The sequence below is a fragment of the Pteronotus mesoamericanus genome, unplaced genomic scaffold (assembly GCF_021234165.1).
Source record: "Pteronotus mesoamericanus isolate MK-2021 breed Mesoamerican mustached bat unplaced genomic scaffold, CSHL_Meso_final contig_1, whole genome shotgun sequence".
Taxonomy (NCBI): Eukaryota; Metazoa; Chordata; class Mammalia; order Chiroptera; family Mormoopidae; genus Pteronotus; species Pteronotus mesoamericanus.
In genome coordinates, this window is record NW_026554998.1 from 3,643,347 (window position 1) to 3,659,484 (window position 16,138).

The following is a 16,138-nucleotide window of genomic DNA, read 5'->3' on the forward strand; positions in this document are numbered from 1 at the left end:
TGCCCTCTGTCTGCGCCTGTGCCCAGGTTTCCTTTTCTTCAAAGGACACCAGTCATACTGGATCAAGGCCCACCCTAGAGGTCTCACTGTAACTTAATCACTTCTTTAAAGCCCGAACTCCAAATGCAGCAACATCCTGAGGGACTGGGGGTTAGGGCTTCAACATACGAATCCCGCCCTTAACACACAATATATAAAATAAGCTGTTTTTATCTGTCTGACATGCCCTCATTTTCTCCATTTTTTTGGAAGATATTTTTGCAGGGTTTACAATTCTTTGTTAATGGTTATTTTCTCCCAGTGCTCTGAAGCTATGATTTCCCATCTGGCTCCCGCTTCTGTCGCTGAGACATTGGCTCTGAGTTCGTGGGGTTCCTATGAGGGTTAAGTGAGCTGGCTCGTGCAATGCGCTTAGCATAGGGCCCCGCACCTGGTAACTATGCTATAAATAGTAGCTATTATTATTATTATTTTTCTCTCTGGCTGCTTTTAAGATCTTCTATTTGTCTTTGGTGCCCTTCAGCTTCACTCTGGTATATCTCAGTCTGTATTTGTTTTTATTTATCTAGCTAAGCATTTTGTGCTATTTGTCAGTTTAAAATTCTCAGCCATTATCACTTCTAATATTGTCTCCTCTTCATTCTTTATATCCTTTTTTAAGAACTATGGTTAAATATATGTTAGAGATTCTTCCTCTGTCTTTCCTGTCTCCTGTCCTCCCTGTCTTTGTAGGATCCTTGGTAAATTTTTTTTTAATCTATTATTCAATTTATTCTCTTCACCTATGTTTGAATCTGCAACTTAATGTATCTCTTAAGTTTTTATTTCAATTAACATAGTTTTAGTTTTGGATGTATTACTTGATTCTCTTTCACCTCTGCTCAGAGTGTTTTCTGATTCACCTTTACTTCTTTTAACTGCCAAGGGGCTGACACTGATCCATTGCTGTACACAATCGCTTTCTTATTTGTTCAAAATTCCTATTTTCATTCTAAGAAATATTTGCCTTCTGAGGCCTCTCACTCTTCCTTCACCTCCATCACAAAACTGGTGTTTGGCTTTTTTTTTTTTTTTTGGAAGACCATTTTCACAAAGAAACCAAGCTTTTTTTCATCATTTTGAAGGATGACAAGCTAGATAATTTGTTGACTCATAAGTGACACAGATTCATGCCTCAGCAACTGACAAATGCCACATCGCAGACATTCAGTGTCCTCAGGGAGTTCGGGTCTCTGAGTTCAAACACTGAGCACCCGGGCAGACGGCGCCGAGGGGTTCATGGCTCTGCACTCCCCTGGGGCCTTGAGCCCTGAGCTCCCTGACTACGGTGGGAGTTTCTTGACACAAAAGCTGCACTTTTCCGCCTTCAGATTCCTCTCCAGAAGCCCTCGGTGCCTGGCAGTTTCACGACTATGCAAAAACGTTATCTGTAGAACTGAATGAGATCCCATTCTCTAATGCGTTCTAGCGTGTCTCCCCCTCTGCCCCTGTGCCCTCAAAGTGGACCAGGACTGGGTGCTCACCAGCCCCTGCGTGGGACCCCGGCTGAGTCGTTCGTGGCTAGGCTTCATTTTATCCACCTGCACCTGAAGAGAAGGAAGGTTTGCACAGGGTGGCCTTTGACCTTTAATTCAACAAGGTAACCCCTAGCCTGAAGTGGCCTGTGTAAGAAAACCAGGACGGAAGCCTGCAAAGGCACAAGGTTACAAAATCAAAACGCTACGGACGACCAGTCGCAACCAACCAATTAGTTGCCCGGCTATAGCCAATCAAACGCTTTTCCTTTCTTTGCTTCTGCGCTTTCTCTGTGAAGTCTGTGATCTGGCTGGGGGCGGGGAGTGCTCCTATTGCGCGACTGGCATAGATTTTTGCTCAAACTCTTAAAATTCTTCACATGCCTCAGGTTGTCTTTAACAGCGCATGGTTTCTACATCTGACCAATCACCTAGAGATGAAGAGATACCTGCGTTTCTTCCAGGAGCTTTTGACTCACACTAAGACTGTAATACAATCAGTCAACACTTAGCAGGAACGTCCTTGGGTCCAGGCACCGTGCCAAGGGTTTTACAAGTTCATCTCAGTATATAGCTTCGCAGCCATTGCTATCGCGGTTCCATTTTACAGACGAGCAAAATGGAGGTAAAACCAGGTGGAGGAGGAGGCAGAGCTGCCTGAAAGATTTTGTAACTAGTCGACGAGTTGGGGGTCGAGTGCAGATCCCAGCTCTCAGACCCAGCAGCTCCAGCCACACTCTCAGTTACGGCGCTGCAGAGGGCTTTGGGGGGACTTCTGGTGATTCAGATGATTAACCAGCTCTGAGGAAAGCAGCCCAGAGGCCCCTGCCGCTCTCAAAGGGTGCGTTTGTCTGAGATGGATGGCCCATCCCCCTCCGGTGCTTCTGGAAAGAAACGGTTTAGGAACAGCTGTCTCTCTAAACACAAGACGAGCAGGTAGACCTCTCATCGGCATTCCCCAGCTCTCGGGCAACGCGGAGCCGACTCAGCTAACTCCCAGGTCTCACAGGTTGAACCAATCTGAGAAGCCGGGGCGAAGTTCTGTACACCTGGCACTTTGGGTCCCGCCCCGTTTCGCAAACTCCCCAATCCGAGGCCCACTCGATGTGATTGACGTGAGACCAGACCAATAATAATTGGTCATGGTGAACGGCTGTTCCTCCTCCCGATGACCCCGCCTCCCTTTCATTCTGAAAGAAAGAAACTCGGCCAGCCGTCCAATGAGAAGCGCCCCCACCCTAACGATCCAGCCTCTTTTGGCTCCTACCCCGCCCCAAAAGCCGAAGGATGCCCGCCTTTCGGCGTGGAATGAACCAATCGAAGGGCACGTTCGGCCCTATGGGCGGCAGCCGGCCCAATCCCCGGGCTTCGGGCCGCGTCGCCCCGCCCCTCCGCCGGGGCAAGGCGGCGGGCGAGAGCGGGCCTCCGGGCGGCGGCGGCGGACGCGGCCTGAGGGAGCGGCCGGCTGCCGCGCGGGGCTCGCCTCGCCCGCGGCGGGGTCCATGGCCTGAGCGGCCATGTCCGGCGTGGTGCGGACCCTCAGCCGCTGCCTGCTGCCGGCCGAGGCCGGCGGGGCCCGCGAGCGCAGGGCGGGCGGCAGCGGGGCCCGCGACGCGGAGCGCGAGGCGCGGCGGCGCAGCCGGGACATCGACGCGGGGCTGGCCCGCGAGCGGCGCGCCGTGCGGCGCCTCGTCAAGATCCTGCTGCTGGGCGCCGGCGAGAGCGGCAAGTCCACGTTCCTCAAGCAGATGCGCATCATCCACGGCCGCGAGTTCGACCAGAAGGCGCTGCTCGAGTTCCGCGACACCATCTTCGACAACATCCTCAAGGTGCGTGCGTCCCCGCCCGCACACCTGCCCCAGGTGCGCCCAGGGGCGTGCAGGGGCGGCCCCGCGGCCCCCCGCGCCCGGCCGGGAGTGCGCCCCCCTCCGGTCGGCCCCCGGTCCGGACCGCCCCAGCGGCTCCGCACCCCCAGACTCGGGGAAGCCGGCCGAGGACGCGCGCCCCCTCGCCCGTCGGAGGGGCGGCCTCCGCGCCGGCCCCTCCGGGGGCTTGCGGCGCTGGAAGCGGGAGAGCTGGCCGGCCTCCGGGGACCGGGAGGGCACAGGCCGCGGGGCGCGGGCGGGCGGGCCTCTGCTCACGCCCTCGCAGCCGGGAGCCGGCCCTGCCCGCGGGCGCGGAGGGGCGCCGTGGCCCGGGAAGGGCGCCGGCCGCGGCCTCTCCTTCTAAACTGCTCATCAGAACTTCAGACGCGCGCCCCGCAGGGGGCGAGCAGGGCCGGCGGGGCGTGCCCGCGGCCCTGGGCCTCCGCCCCTGCGCCCGCCGCCGCCGAGCCGGGCCCGTCACCTGCGCCCGCGCGGTCTGGAGGCCGAGCGCCGACGCCGGGCGATGACACTAGAAAGCGTCCTGGCAGGAGTCACCGAGCGATCGAGCCGCTTGTGCGGGACGCGCCCGCGGTGCCCCTGCCAGACCTTGGAAGCGCGTCGCCCGCATCGGCGCCCGGCGCCCGCACGGAGGGGCCTCGTTTGTTTGTGCCGGGACACCAGTTAAGTCCTCGCGTCGAGCGTTTGACACATGTCATCCCTGCCGGGTCATCGCCGGGTTCTCCTCTGCCTCTTGCTCCGTTTTCGTTCTTTACAGTTTATTTGAGGGAGAAAAAAACAACCTGTAGCGTTCGCAGAGCTTGGGCCGCAGAGGCACGGAGCCCAGAGGAGCCGGCGAAGTCGGCAAGGCGGCCCCGCGCCCGGAGACCGTGTGTCCCGTTTCACCACGCCTGCCCTGCCCGGCCGTGGCCCCCGCCTGCGCTTCCCCGGCCCGCGTTCCCGGAGCCCAGGCCGAGGCAGAGCGGGCGGCCCCTCCAGAAAGCGGCCTACAGCCTCGGTCGTGAAGTGCCTGGGGGGCTTCACAGTTAGCAGAGGTCGGGGAGCCGTCAGGAGCCTTGGCCTCCCTCGCCCCCGAGGAAGCTCCGGCCTCGAGACCAGTGGCTCTGGGCGGGGCGGGGTGCGGGCCAGGCCGCACACTCCCCGGCAGCAGCAGGGCTCTGGCACCGCGTTCCCGCCCTGCCTCTGTTGTTTGGCGCTGTCTTCGTGGTAGAAGTGGCCCTTTTGGGGTCAGGAAGAGGGGGGCGGTGGGGGGGAGGACTTTTGGGATGATAATCCCAATCCCCCTGTCGCCGTCACCTCTTTCAAGAGCCTGTGAGTCAGCGCGCGGCCCAGCGCTGCAGCGTTGAAGGCCAGGTGCCCAGAGTGAGTCAGGGGGGTCAGCTGTGCCTTTAAAATTCCCCTCCTTTTCTGGGATGAAGTGCATGTGATTGTCTTTCTGTGCTGCTGAGCCAGATTTTATTTTTGCTACTTTTTTGGCCTCCAAACGAGGCAGGTAGAAGAGCAGTAAGGTTTGGCGGACTGGCTCCTGGTTTCTTTCAACTCCAGAGGCAGAGAAAATAGTTTGAAACAGAAACTTAAATCAAAATCGGTGGTTAAGTACGGTTTAGAAAACGCAGTCTTAAGCTCTTCCCAATGCATAGAAATGTTAACTTTTGCTGACTTCCTTATCAGCAGAAGCAAGACATTTAAACCAATGCCATTTCTTCCTTCTGAACTTTTTCACTAATTGTAGTTCTGTATTAAACTCACTTTATTTGTTGTGACTATTTCAATTACTCATTAGAAATTCAGCTTTCATTCTGAAACCAAAATTTACCCTCCCTCCTTTTTGTTTGGACAGATCACTTTGGGAAGAGACTTTTTAAGTAAATCTGCTTTGTTGTGGCTCTAAGAGCGGACATTTGAATGTTGCTCCTCAGAATAATATTTGTGTTTAAAACACATTCAGTGTCGACGGGCTGCTTTTAAAGCCCTGGCTGTGAGCCGTACTCATGGCAGGCCCCTTCCCTTCGTGACGTTTAATTTTCACAGCACTCGGGGTGGCTTTGTCCCGTGTAGCCAATAAGGAAATCCAAGCAGAGAGTTTCAAATCTGCTCAAGGTCAGTTACCTAATTAGCAGGTGGCAGCGCTGGGAACCCAACCTAATCTTTTTTTTTTTAATTAAACTTTTAATTTAGAGATAATGACATCGTCCTATGCAGCTGTAAGCAACAATTCAGAGACCCCATGTCCCTTCGACTGAGTCGCCCACCAGGGGCACCATGCAACACTGGGGTGCGGGGTCACAGCCGGGACGGTGACGCCAGGGAGACACAGAACTCTGTCACCACAGGGTGCCTCCTGTTGCCTTTGATAGCCACTCCCTACCTGACTGTTCTCTTACCCAGGTTTATAATTTTGTCACTTCAAGGATTTCATATAAAGGAAATCGTGCAAAATGCGACCTTTTGGAATCGGCTGCTGTCACTCAGCAGAACACCCGGGAAAGTCACCCAGGTGGTCCCCAAGTCACTAATCAGCAGCCTTGCACCGTGATCGCTGAGGAGCGCCCACGTGCGGAGGTCCCACTGAGCACCGTGTCCGTCCGCCTGGGATGGGCGCCCGCTTGTCTCCCTGCTCCTGCCTAGGTCTTTTCCGTGAACGGAATAGGATATGTCTCGGCGTATATTCTGTGGGCCTGGGTCAGCGAATGTTCCATGGAAACCTGAAAAAAGGTTTGTTATTTGGGGAAGTGCTCCATCTATTCAGATCCTGTTGTGGGGGAGCGGGGGCATGTTCTTCTGTATCCTTGCTGGTTTCGTGGTTCTGTCTGTTGCCGAGAGTGAGGTGCTGAAGTCTCCAGCTGACCCCTGAATCACACAGGGCGAGGGGTGCTGACCCTCCACGCAGTCAAAAACATGCATGTGACTTCTAAGTCCCCCAAAGCTTAGCTACAATAGCCCGGTGTTGACTGGAAGCCTTACTGATAACAGAAAGTCAATATAACATATATTTTATATGTTATATGTAGTATATACTATATTATTATGATAAAGTAAGCTAGAGAAAAGTAAACATTAAGAAAATCACAAGGAAGAGAAAACACATTTACAGAACCCATTGGGAAAATCTGCATGTATGTGGACCTACGCAGTTCACCCTGTGTTGTTCAAGGGTCGTCGGTATAATTGTGGATTTGTTGACTTTTCCTTTAGCTCAATCACTGTTTGCCTCAAGTAGTTTGAGACTGCGTTGTATAGTGTGTAAACGTGTAGGATTATGTCTTCCTGGGGGATTAACCTCTTTGTCATTATGTCCCTCTTTGTCTCGGGTGATTTTCTTTGCTCTGAAGTTTATCTATTTCATCATTACCACTTTGGCTTGTTACAAATGCTTTCATGGTATATGTTCTTACATCCTTTTACTTTCAACCTGCCTAGCCGTATCATTGTATGAATTGAGTTTGTATATTGTTAATCATATTTTCTTTATCTACTCTGTTCATCCCTGTCAATTACTCTGTATATTTAGACCAGTTACACTTAACAGAAAATAATTACTAATATGTTAGGGCATAAGTCTCATTTTATTATTTTTGAGGGCTTTTTCTGTTTCTTATGTTCCTGTGGGTTATTTAAACGTGTTGTAGGATTTCGTATATATAAATATATATGTATATTTTTAATTCTCCCCTGAGGATCTGTTTTGTTTTAGAGAGGAAGAGGGAGAGAGAGAGAAACATTGATACGAGAAACAAACATCCATTGGTTGCCTCTTATATGTGCCCCGGCCGGGGATCAAACCTGCAACCTTTTGGTGTACGGGACGACGCTCCGATGAGCTGAGCCACCCGGCCAGGGCAGGAGACCACTTTTGATTGATTGGCGATTGGCTTTCAAGTGTGACCATCAAAGCCCTGCGCCACTTTCTTGGTGGCTGCCTGGGTTCTCGGTGTGCATGTACGGCCTGCCCCGCTGACCAGGAGTCTGTGTTTTACAACTTTAAGTGACGTCTGGGAACTTTACTTCCACTTTGCTACCTTTACCCCCCAACACATTTTAAATTTAAATGACTTAGGTAATTTCTTAACACTTGGAGCACCAGGTCATTGGCTTTGCTTCAGCCATCAAATATGATTTAAAAATGTCACAGAAAGTAGGATGGTTTGCTCGGTTCACCCCTGTTTCTCCCTATGCTGAGAGCGCCCCTTCCTTCCGGGGCCCTAAGCCTCTGCCACTCGCCCCTCTGTGTGGGGAACTTCCAGCAGCCACTCACTAGGCGTGGGTTTGCTTACAGCCCCTCCCCGCGCTTTCCCTCTCCTGGGGATGTCGGTACCCCCCTTGCTTCCTGGAGGGCCCTCGCTGGCCACAGAACCCCCAATGGACACTCCCTGTCTCTGTCCACCTTCTCTGCGCTCACGGGCGTGATGGCGGGGCGTTTTCCTCGGGGAGCGCGGGGGAGAGGGGGCCGTCCAGGCGGAGCCGGCAGCCTCCGCCGTCCTGGTTCTGGGATGCCAGCGTCCGTTCTGATCCCAGTTGTGCCTGAATGCGGTGTGTGCCGGCCTCAGTGCCGTGGCAGCGTGGCTCACTGGGGACCAGGGAGGATGAGCCCTGGCCAGGCGCAGGGGAGAGCCTGTTGGGGCTGTGGGCTGTGAGCTGGCCTTTGAAGCCCTGGATCTCAGCGGGCGGGGAGGACAAAGGACCGGGCCGTCGCTGTGCTGTGCGCTGTGTCGGGTCAGGCGGAGCACTCTAACCAGCAGGGGTGTCAGCCACACGGCGTGCAGGAGCTAGGTGGGACTGTGTAACGCCCCGGAGGGGTCACGGTGCGTGCTCACTGGACATGGGGTCCTGGTCCTCCAGCTGAGCGCCGTGGGCGCACGCACCGGAGAGGGGCACCCCAGGCCACCCATGGGCACTGTGGACAGCCGCCTGGGGACTCTCGTTGCAGACAAGCTAAGGCAGCACTGAAGCTTTGAAAACTGAAATCTTTCCTTAGGATGGTTTACTGCACCACACTTACCTGTTGCTGAGGTGAGCAGGACTTTGAAGAGGCCCCACTCTCCCACAGAGGGTCCGCGGAGGGCAGAAGCGTCAGGGCGCCTCGGGCTCCGAGAGCGCGGGGAGGGCTCGTTCACGTGGGCAGGTCGCTCCCATGAGCGAGTTTACTTCACACTTGGACGTGCGCGCTGGCCCTTCAGGGAGGCCGGGAGACCAGAACCATCACTTTCCATCAGCCAAAGAATCCAGAGCCTGCCCAGCCCGGCCACTCGGAGGCCTGGAGCACACGGGGACAGGTCCCCCGGCCCTCGGGCTGATGTGGTGGTTTTTCACCGCGTCTGTGTTAGGGGGCGGCGTGTGGCCCGTGGCCTTCCCTGTGGGAGGTTTGGACCGCGCTGGGTCCGGTGCTTGATGGTGTGTCGTTGCTTCTGTGATTGCATAGTTGAGAATGGAGACATGGGTGTTGCCGGCTTTCATGGGGCGGGAAGCTTAAACGCATGGTTTATCTGGAGATATAATTACAGGGCAATCTTCCAACCGAAGAAGCCAGCATTACACAAGGGACCCAGTGCTGAACTTCACCGGCTGGAGGGCAGTGGCGTCCCTGAAGGCGGCCGCTGTCGTGGCAAGTCTCACAGTTGCGGGCAAACGGAAGCACGGAGTCCCCTGCGCCTCCTTTCGGGTGGGTTGGGTGAAGCCCCTCTTGATGGCAGCTGCTGACCACACTGGCGTGGTCTCCTGAGCGGCTCTTCTGCACATGGAGGTGCGTGTCCATCTCACGCTGGGACAGGCGTCCAGGCAGCCCAGGCGCTTGGCCAGGGTACCGGGGAGAGAAGCCGGCTCTGCATCGGTTCGGTGGACCGAGGCAGCCTGGAACTTGCGCTTCGGGCGGCAGCATCCGCAGGACACCGCGGGGCTGCTGGGACTCACGGGACCTTCGCAGGCGGGGAGAGCAGCCCTTCCGGGTCCGACGCCGGGGAGGGGAATCTGAGGCGGCAGGGGCCAGGCGGCAGCACCTCCCTCTGAACTTGGCACCTCCTTGCTGTCCAGCCTGAAAACCTCGGCGCCAGCCAGGTCACGTGGCCCCGCTGCCCCCACCTCAGCAGCGGAGCCGGGCCTCGTGGGTGCTCGCCTCTGTGGCAGCACGGCCAGGCCTTTCTTGTCACCCAGAAACGTGAAGCCAGGGGACACTGAGTCTTGGGGGATTGGTGTCCTGGGCAGTGATCATGCTGTCATTACCTTGGTGGCATTTCAGTGCCTGGTGGTCCCATTGAGCCCTAGCAGGCCTGTGCGGGACAAACAGAGGCTCCCCGGGGGAGTTCAGAACGTGGGGAGACCTGCACCGTCATGCAGGGCGGGCCTCGGCCTCCCTGGGGGTGAGAAACACAGGGAAAGGGATGGAGCCGGAAGCTCCCTGGTGACGTCACTGGAGGGACAGGGAGGCCAGAGCAGGGTCACGCAGACGAGTGCAGCAACACATGGCCCGGGGCCGCCGGGGACTCAGGCTGCGGGGAGACCCGTTAGCAGACAGCGCAGCGCTCAGCGCAGGTCAGGACCAGGGCGGCTGGCCCGCATGCCGTGCGGCGCAAGTCGTTCCGGTGTTCCAGGCGAGGTTGTGTTGCCCTTTGCAGACAAGACGCAGCGTTCCAACCGGAAGACTTGACGTTCCCGAGGCAAGAAGGGGAGGGTTTGAAGTCCCCCTCTTCTACCAGCTCCCGCTGCGTGTTATGGCACTGAGAGCGGCTTGTTCCCCTGCATTCACCGCTGACACACAGTGGAATCCCAGGGATTGCTGGCACCGGAGACCACCTGGCACCATTTCCACTTTTGTGAGCATTTAGGTGTTTTTCCCAGGAAACGACATCCCATGAGTTTAGTTTTAGGATGAGGAAGGGACTGTGTTCCCCTGGGGTTCCGACACCTTGGTCTGATCGACAGAGGCTGCAAGCTCTGCAGCAGCGCGGAGGAGGAGCCCCCCAGCGGGCTGGCTGGGGGTACCAAGACGCAGAGAGCCGGTTGAGTACCTTCTTACGCGCACGCTGCACCGGACTACAAAGTGATGAAGCTGTGTTTTCAAACAGACATACCAGGGCTGCAGGGACGTGCAGTCAGAGCAGCTTTCTCATTAAAGGTGTCGGCTCAGGAGCCGGGGCAACGGCACAAGGGCTGTCCCGTGCGCGCCCCTCTGCCGGGGGGGGGTCCCTTCTCCTTGTATCGGAAGCCCCTTCGCCGTCACCTCCCTGGGTCCCCTCCAGAGCCCTCAGCCGAGGATGGGTTGTAGTTGGTGGGATTTCCATTTTTCCGGCCTCGTCCTTCCATGAAGGCATCTCAGCTACAGGCAGGTCCTTGCCTCCTCTTGCTGTCCATCCCTCGTGTGCATGGGGGACTCAGCCTCCCAGTCCTGTGCCGTGGGTCACCTGCCCAGGAGTGTGGCATCTTGTCTTGAGCATCCCTGAGTGGTAAAGGGAGGTGCCACGCTTGGGTTTGTCCAGCGGCGGACCGAGCCCTCAGACACTGAATTCTCCCCTGGCAGCCAGGATTTTCGCCTCCGCCCTTCCGCCTCCATTTTGGTTTCCAAATTGATTCTAGACTTGGGAGCAGAAAAAGGAAAACTGGGACCCAGTGAGGACAGATTTGCCCGGGGTCACTGCAGGGCCAGGAACCCCGTGCTGACATCTAAACTCCGTTCAGGCCTTTTGCTGGGACGAGCGCAAAGAGCAAGCTGACGGTTATTTTAGGAATAAATGCGGTTGCAGCGCCCTGACCGTTGGCTCAGCTGTGGGGAGCGTCGTCCCGCACTCAGAAGGTTGCGGGGAGGAAATCGGGTTTTTTCAGCTCCAGTCCCCCCCGCGCCCCCCATAACCCTCCTTGTGGAGGCCGCCTTGGTCATGGCGACCTCACAGCCTGAGCCCGCAGGGGCGCGTTTCCCAACCAGCCGGGACTGTCGGAAGCCCCGCCCCCGTCGGCCTCTCGGCAGTGACCAGGATGTTTTCATTTGGATCGTAGGCGCTTTAACTTAATTTGTGGTTTAAATCTTGCTGCAGAATTTTTGTGATCTTGAATATTTTCAGAATGTGTAAATATTTGCTGAGGAGACCACAGCATCTTCAGCATATTTTTTAATTGGAAACGTGTCTTGTTTCTTAATCCTTGGTAACTTCAAGGAAAGCGCGCCGAGCGCCGAGCCCCTCTCCCTGCGTCCGCTGCGGGCGCCCTTTGCCGCTCTTTCATTAATTTTTGTCAAATAACACTTTTAAAAATAAAGCGTTAGAGAAAAGGGGAGTGTTTTAAGTGTAGGTGTTTTCGAAGTAAATTAAAAGACTTAAACTTTGAATTAAGTCTTTAAAAAAAACTTTGTCCAATTTTTATAGTTAATTTGCAATATAGTATAAGAAACATATATGGATAGTCATTTTCTTTTGTATTGTTTTTATAATTTGTACTCAGGTGATTGTTTCTTTAATTATGGCTTCTATTCCCAAACTGTTTGGCCATAGATCCTGTCATTTAGCCTATTTTATGGAATACTCAGTACCAGACCCCCGCAGGCGGAGAGCTCGCAAGGGTGCTCACGTGGGGACGGGGGCTCCCTGCACCGACGGCCGCGTTTCAGGCCGCAGCCAGGGGAGCCACCTCCTAGCCAGGTAGCTCAGTGATGTTCTGGAGTCAAGGCAGTTAAACAAAAGTAAAGGGGTTACGTGTATCTATGACAGTGAGCAAAAGAGTAAATCCAAAACGTCACCACAAACTTACTGGAATTAAAGACAGTTTCAGGAGTGGCTGGATATAAAATAAACGTTGGTGTGTGAGTGTGTGTGTGTGTGTGTGTGCGCGCGCGCGCGCGCTCCCGCAAGAGGGAAATGCCCGTTCCTCACGGCTGCAACCAGGGGGGACGCTTCCAGGGGCAGGCCGGGCTTTGAGTGGAGGGCGTGACAGTGACTTTCACCAAACTGTAGCAAGTAGTGACCTGTGATGAAAGGGGGTTTATCTCTAGTGTCGCCACTTCCGCTCTCTAGAGCGCGCGTCAGGGTTTCAGGAAATGCCTTTTTAAAGCATTGGCCTTTCTCTGAGCAGTGTCACTGGCTGCCCCTCACTCCGCCAGAATCCCCCGCTGTGCGCTTCGGAAGCACAGCGTTCGTCCTGCGCCTTTAGGAGCACGTCCCCGAGCTCCCGTCTTCTCCGTCAGCCTCGTGTGTCCCGCCAGCCCGGGACGCGGGCCCCGTGGAGCTTGCAACTGGGTCACCCTCCGCGGCACTCGCTGGGGTGCCTTGCTCTCGCTCTGGGGCGTGGTGGCCGGGCCTCGCCATGGGCGGTTTAGGTTCCCTCCATCGGCAGAGGGTCGTTATTGGCGTGACTGAGAGACCGAGGATGGCCAGCTCCTCAGGCTCCCACTGCTTCTCCGTCACAGCCCCTGTCCCTGTCCCTGCCCGGTACTTGTCTTCCGAACCCTGGAAGCTCCAGGCTTGAGCTCGGAGACGCTGCCATGTCCGCACACTCTTTGTCCTGAGTGCCGACGACTTGTGCGAGATAAGTGGCCATTTTATAGCAGTTGTTCCACCTTGTCTCTGCGGTCCCTGTCCTCCAGTTTACTTGTGTGTTGTGCGTGGTAGGGGGACACCCTCCCCGAGTGAAGCCCACCGCAGATGCCTCCAGCCCAGCATCTCGGATACAAACGCTGTCTGAATGGGCAGTAGAAGTTAGAATGACTCTGTTCAAGGCCGGAGCAGCGGCCGGTAACCATAGTGTTCCTGGAAGGCCCGCTGTCTCCGATCTCTTCAGCCACAGTGGGTTCCAGTGAGTGAGAGGTCAGGGACGCGGGGACTGCAATTGGGTGCGGGGTGGGGGGTGATTCTTTGTGGATAGGGCTTCCGGAGGGACTTACAGACCCCGGGGGCGGGTGAGGTGTCGGATTTGTTTGACTCCTTGGCAGGTCCCTGTCTCTGTCTCCACCAGGGCTGGCGAGGGCCCCGGAGGCCCGCCTTAGATTGGAGGCGAGGGTGTGCCGGACCTCCCGCCCGCATTCGGGACTGCCGCCCGGTGGCTGACACTCTGCGGCACGAGTCGGACAGGTGGGTCGTCGTTAGATGGAGCCGGCGTGACCCAGTGAAATCGGGGAGGTGAAACAAACCAAAATCCTACAGAGGAGGGCATCCCAGAAAGGGTAGCTTCCAGGGGTCGATTCAGAATTTGCAGATTTAAGTAAAGAGTGATGGAAACAGAATAGGAAAGCCGGGCAAAGAGCGCTGCGAAGCCGCGTCGGGGTTTCCCGTGCTAGTTCATGCACGCGTGGCATCCTCACGCAGTCCCGGCCCGCGCACCCCGAGGGCCGGCTGGGCGAGCGTGCGGGCACCGGCCTCGATCCCTGGGAGCCTGAGGCCCGGCACGGTGCGGGCACATGAGCAGGCCTTCAGGTCCTTGTTGGATGTATGAACAAGTACTTTTACAGGAAAAAATGTCTAGAAGAACGTGGACACTAAATTTTAATGTTGATGATCTCACCAACACCGCATTCTTCCTGGTAACCAGGACGAAGGCCAGGCCTCCCCGGAGCAGGAAGGTAGCCTAACAGGGCCTCCCGGTGCCCGGCCGCATCCTGTGCCGGGCTGCCTGTCGAGGGGAGGAGGTGAGCTGACCTGACACGGCCAAGCCTCTCGCTGACCCGGAGGCTCGGGAAATCGGGTGACTGGCAGATGGCCGGCCTGCTGCACCCGCCCCCCATGCGTCGGCGGCTCAGGGCCGCCGCCCTGAGCAGGGCCGTGGGCACGATTCGGGAGTCTCATGAGCAGCTGGTAGCCGCTCTCCAGTCACTACTCCAGCAACCAAACACGGGCATCCGATTCTGTCTGCCGCCCACGTTCCCGCCCTGGGCGCTGACCCTGACTCCTGAGAGGACGCCGGTAGCGGCGCTTTCGCGTGGCCTTCCTGCGGGGGCAGCGTGGAGGCCCCGCTCTGTGGGTCATCTGGACTCACGCCGCTCCCGCCGTTGCAGCACCTGTGAGCCCTGGCGCCGGCCCGGGCAGGCGGCAGCGGGGAGAGCGCTGAGGGGGGCCCCCCGCACTGCGCTGGAGTTGTCGGGGGCGCGAGCACTGCCCCGGGAGTTCTGTCCGTGTTCGGGTGGGGCCGGAGTGTCCCCCTCCCCGCGGGTCGGTCAGCCAGGAGCCCCGCTGACTGCGGGGGAGGGTGCCCCCTGGGCACGCGGCGGCCAGAGGCGGGGGCGGGCCAGTGTGGGCAGAGCGGGCGAGGGGCTGGAGGTGGGGCGGCAGGGACGGGGAGGCCACACAGAGTCCTGTGGGCCATGCTGTGGATTCGCATCTAAACGGGGGGCAACGGGAAGCCAGTGCCGTTTTCACGGAGACATGGAAAGATCCGACTTCTCTCGGCTTTGCAGCGGCTCCCTCAGCGCAGAGTGGGGCTGGGGCAGGAGCGGGAATGGCACGCGGAGGACGGTGCCGACGGGCGGCCTCGGCGGCTCGGCTGGGTGCGGCGGGAGCGGTGGGCGCAGGTCTCCTCCCCCGGGGGCCACGCTCGCCCTCCTCGCCTTGACTGGCGGCCGTGCCCTCTCTCCCGCCTCTTCCTCTCCAGGTGCGGCGCACACAGGAGGCCTCTGGGCGCACGTGCGCATCGCCGGCACCGACAGGGGTGCCGCCTCCGTGTCGGTGACCCCTGCACCCTGGCCTCCCTGACCGGGGACCGCCGGTGCGCGCGGGAGGCCGGGGGCTGTCACAGACGCCCTCTGTACTGTGGGCATGGGCGCGCCTACTTTTGAAATAACTAAAACAATTTTTTTAATCTCCCTACAGCATTCTGTTTCATCAAAGCTGGTATTTATATTGTCGAACTTTGTTTCACCTCAGAGCTAGAAAACCTAAGACAAAAACTACAACGAGAGGTTACTGTTGGGGACAGAGCAGTCACGCTGCGAAGGCCACGGAATCCTTTGCCTTTCCCTGCGTGTGTGTCCCGAGCCAGGCGACAGGGCTGAGGGAGGGGCAGGTGACCGGCCCGGCCACTCCCGGAAGGCAGGGGTTTCGGGGCGGGCGTGCGCATTCGTTTCTGCACTCGTCCCGCCGCGCTTTCAGATGGGCTTTGAAGTTTGTCACCGATGTGGGCGCATTCACGGGCCCTGGGCAGAGTCGTCACGGGAACCGGGTGTGATGGACCCGGAGCGTGAAGTCACCTGGTTTCAGCAAATGACCAGGGCCTAGAGCCTCTGTGAGTGTGTGTGTAGCTTTCCAAGAAAAACGAGCAAGATGGGAGGACAGTGTCGGGGCGAGTCCCCGTAGCTTTGAGGAGCGGCAAACAAGGGTCCCTGAGCAGGCGTGCTGACGGGCTGGAGGGTGCGGGGCCGCGATCCTGGGGCCGGGGGCCAAGGCAGGCGGCCGGAGCGCAGCTCTCCCAGAGAGCCCCCGGGACACGCGGGGACGCGCTCGCCCTCAGCGTCACGGCTGTCCCACGTGGCAGGGTGGGTGGCAGCACGCTCTGGAAGCTTCCGGGAGGGTCCCCCACTGAGAGTCACTAATGCTTTTGGCAGCACCTGCCGGATGTCCGTCGGGGTCCCAGGGAGGCGGGGTGCGGCGTTCCCCCGGCCTCTGCAGAAGGCTCCCTTCAAGACGGGAGCGGGCTGCCGGGCCGCCGCGGGCCGCGGGCCGTGGAGCCCCCCCTGGGAGGGCAGCACTGGTCACGCGGCGGGTGGGACGCAGCGTCCCTTCGCTGTGCCCCTCGCCTCCTTGGAGCCTGTGCGCTGGGCGGGGTCCTCGCAGGCAC

The 16,138-nt window shown here is 57.7% G+C and overlaps 1 protein-coding gene across 1 annotated transcript in view; it reads left to right on the plus strand.

Annotated features, from left to right (window-relative positions):
- Positions 1 to 2,939: 2,939 nt before the first annotated feature.
- Positions 2,940 to 16,138, plus strand: part of GNA12 (G protein subunit alpha 12) — a 40,487-nt gene continuing 27,288 nt past the window's right edge. The window contains exon 1 of the mRNA XM_054572677.1: positions 2,940 to 3,343. Coding sequence (XP_054428652.1) covers positions 3,032 to 3,343 — 312 coding nt within the window. The 5' untranslated portion in view covers positions 2,940 to 3,031. The remainder of the gene's footprint in view (positions 3,344 to 16,138) is intronic.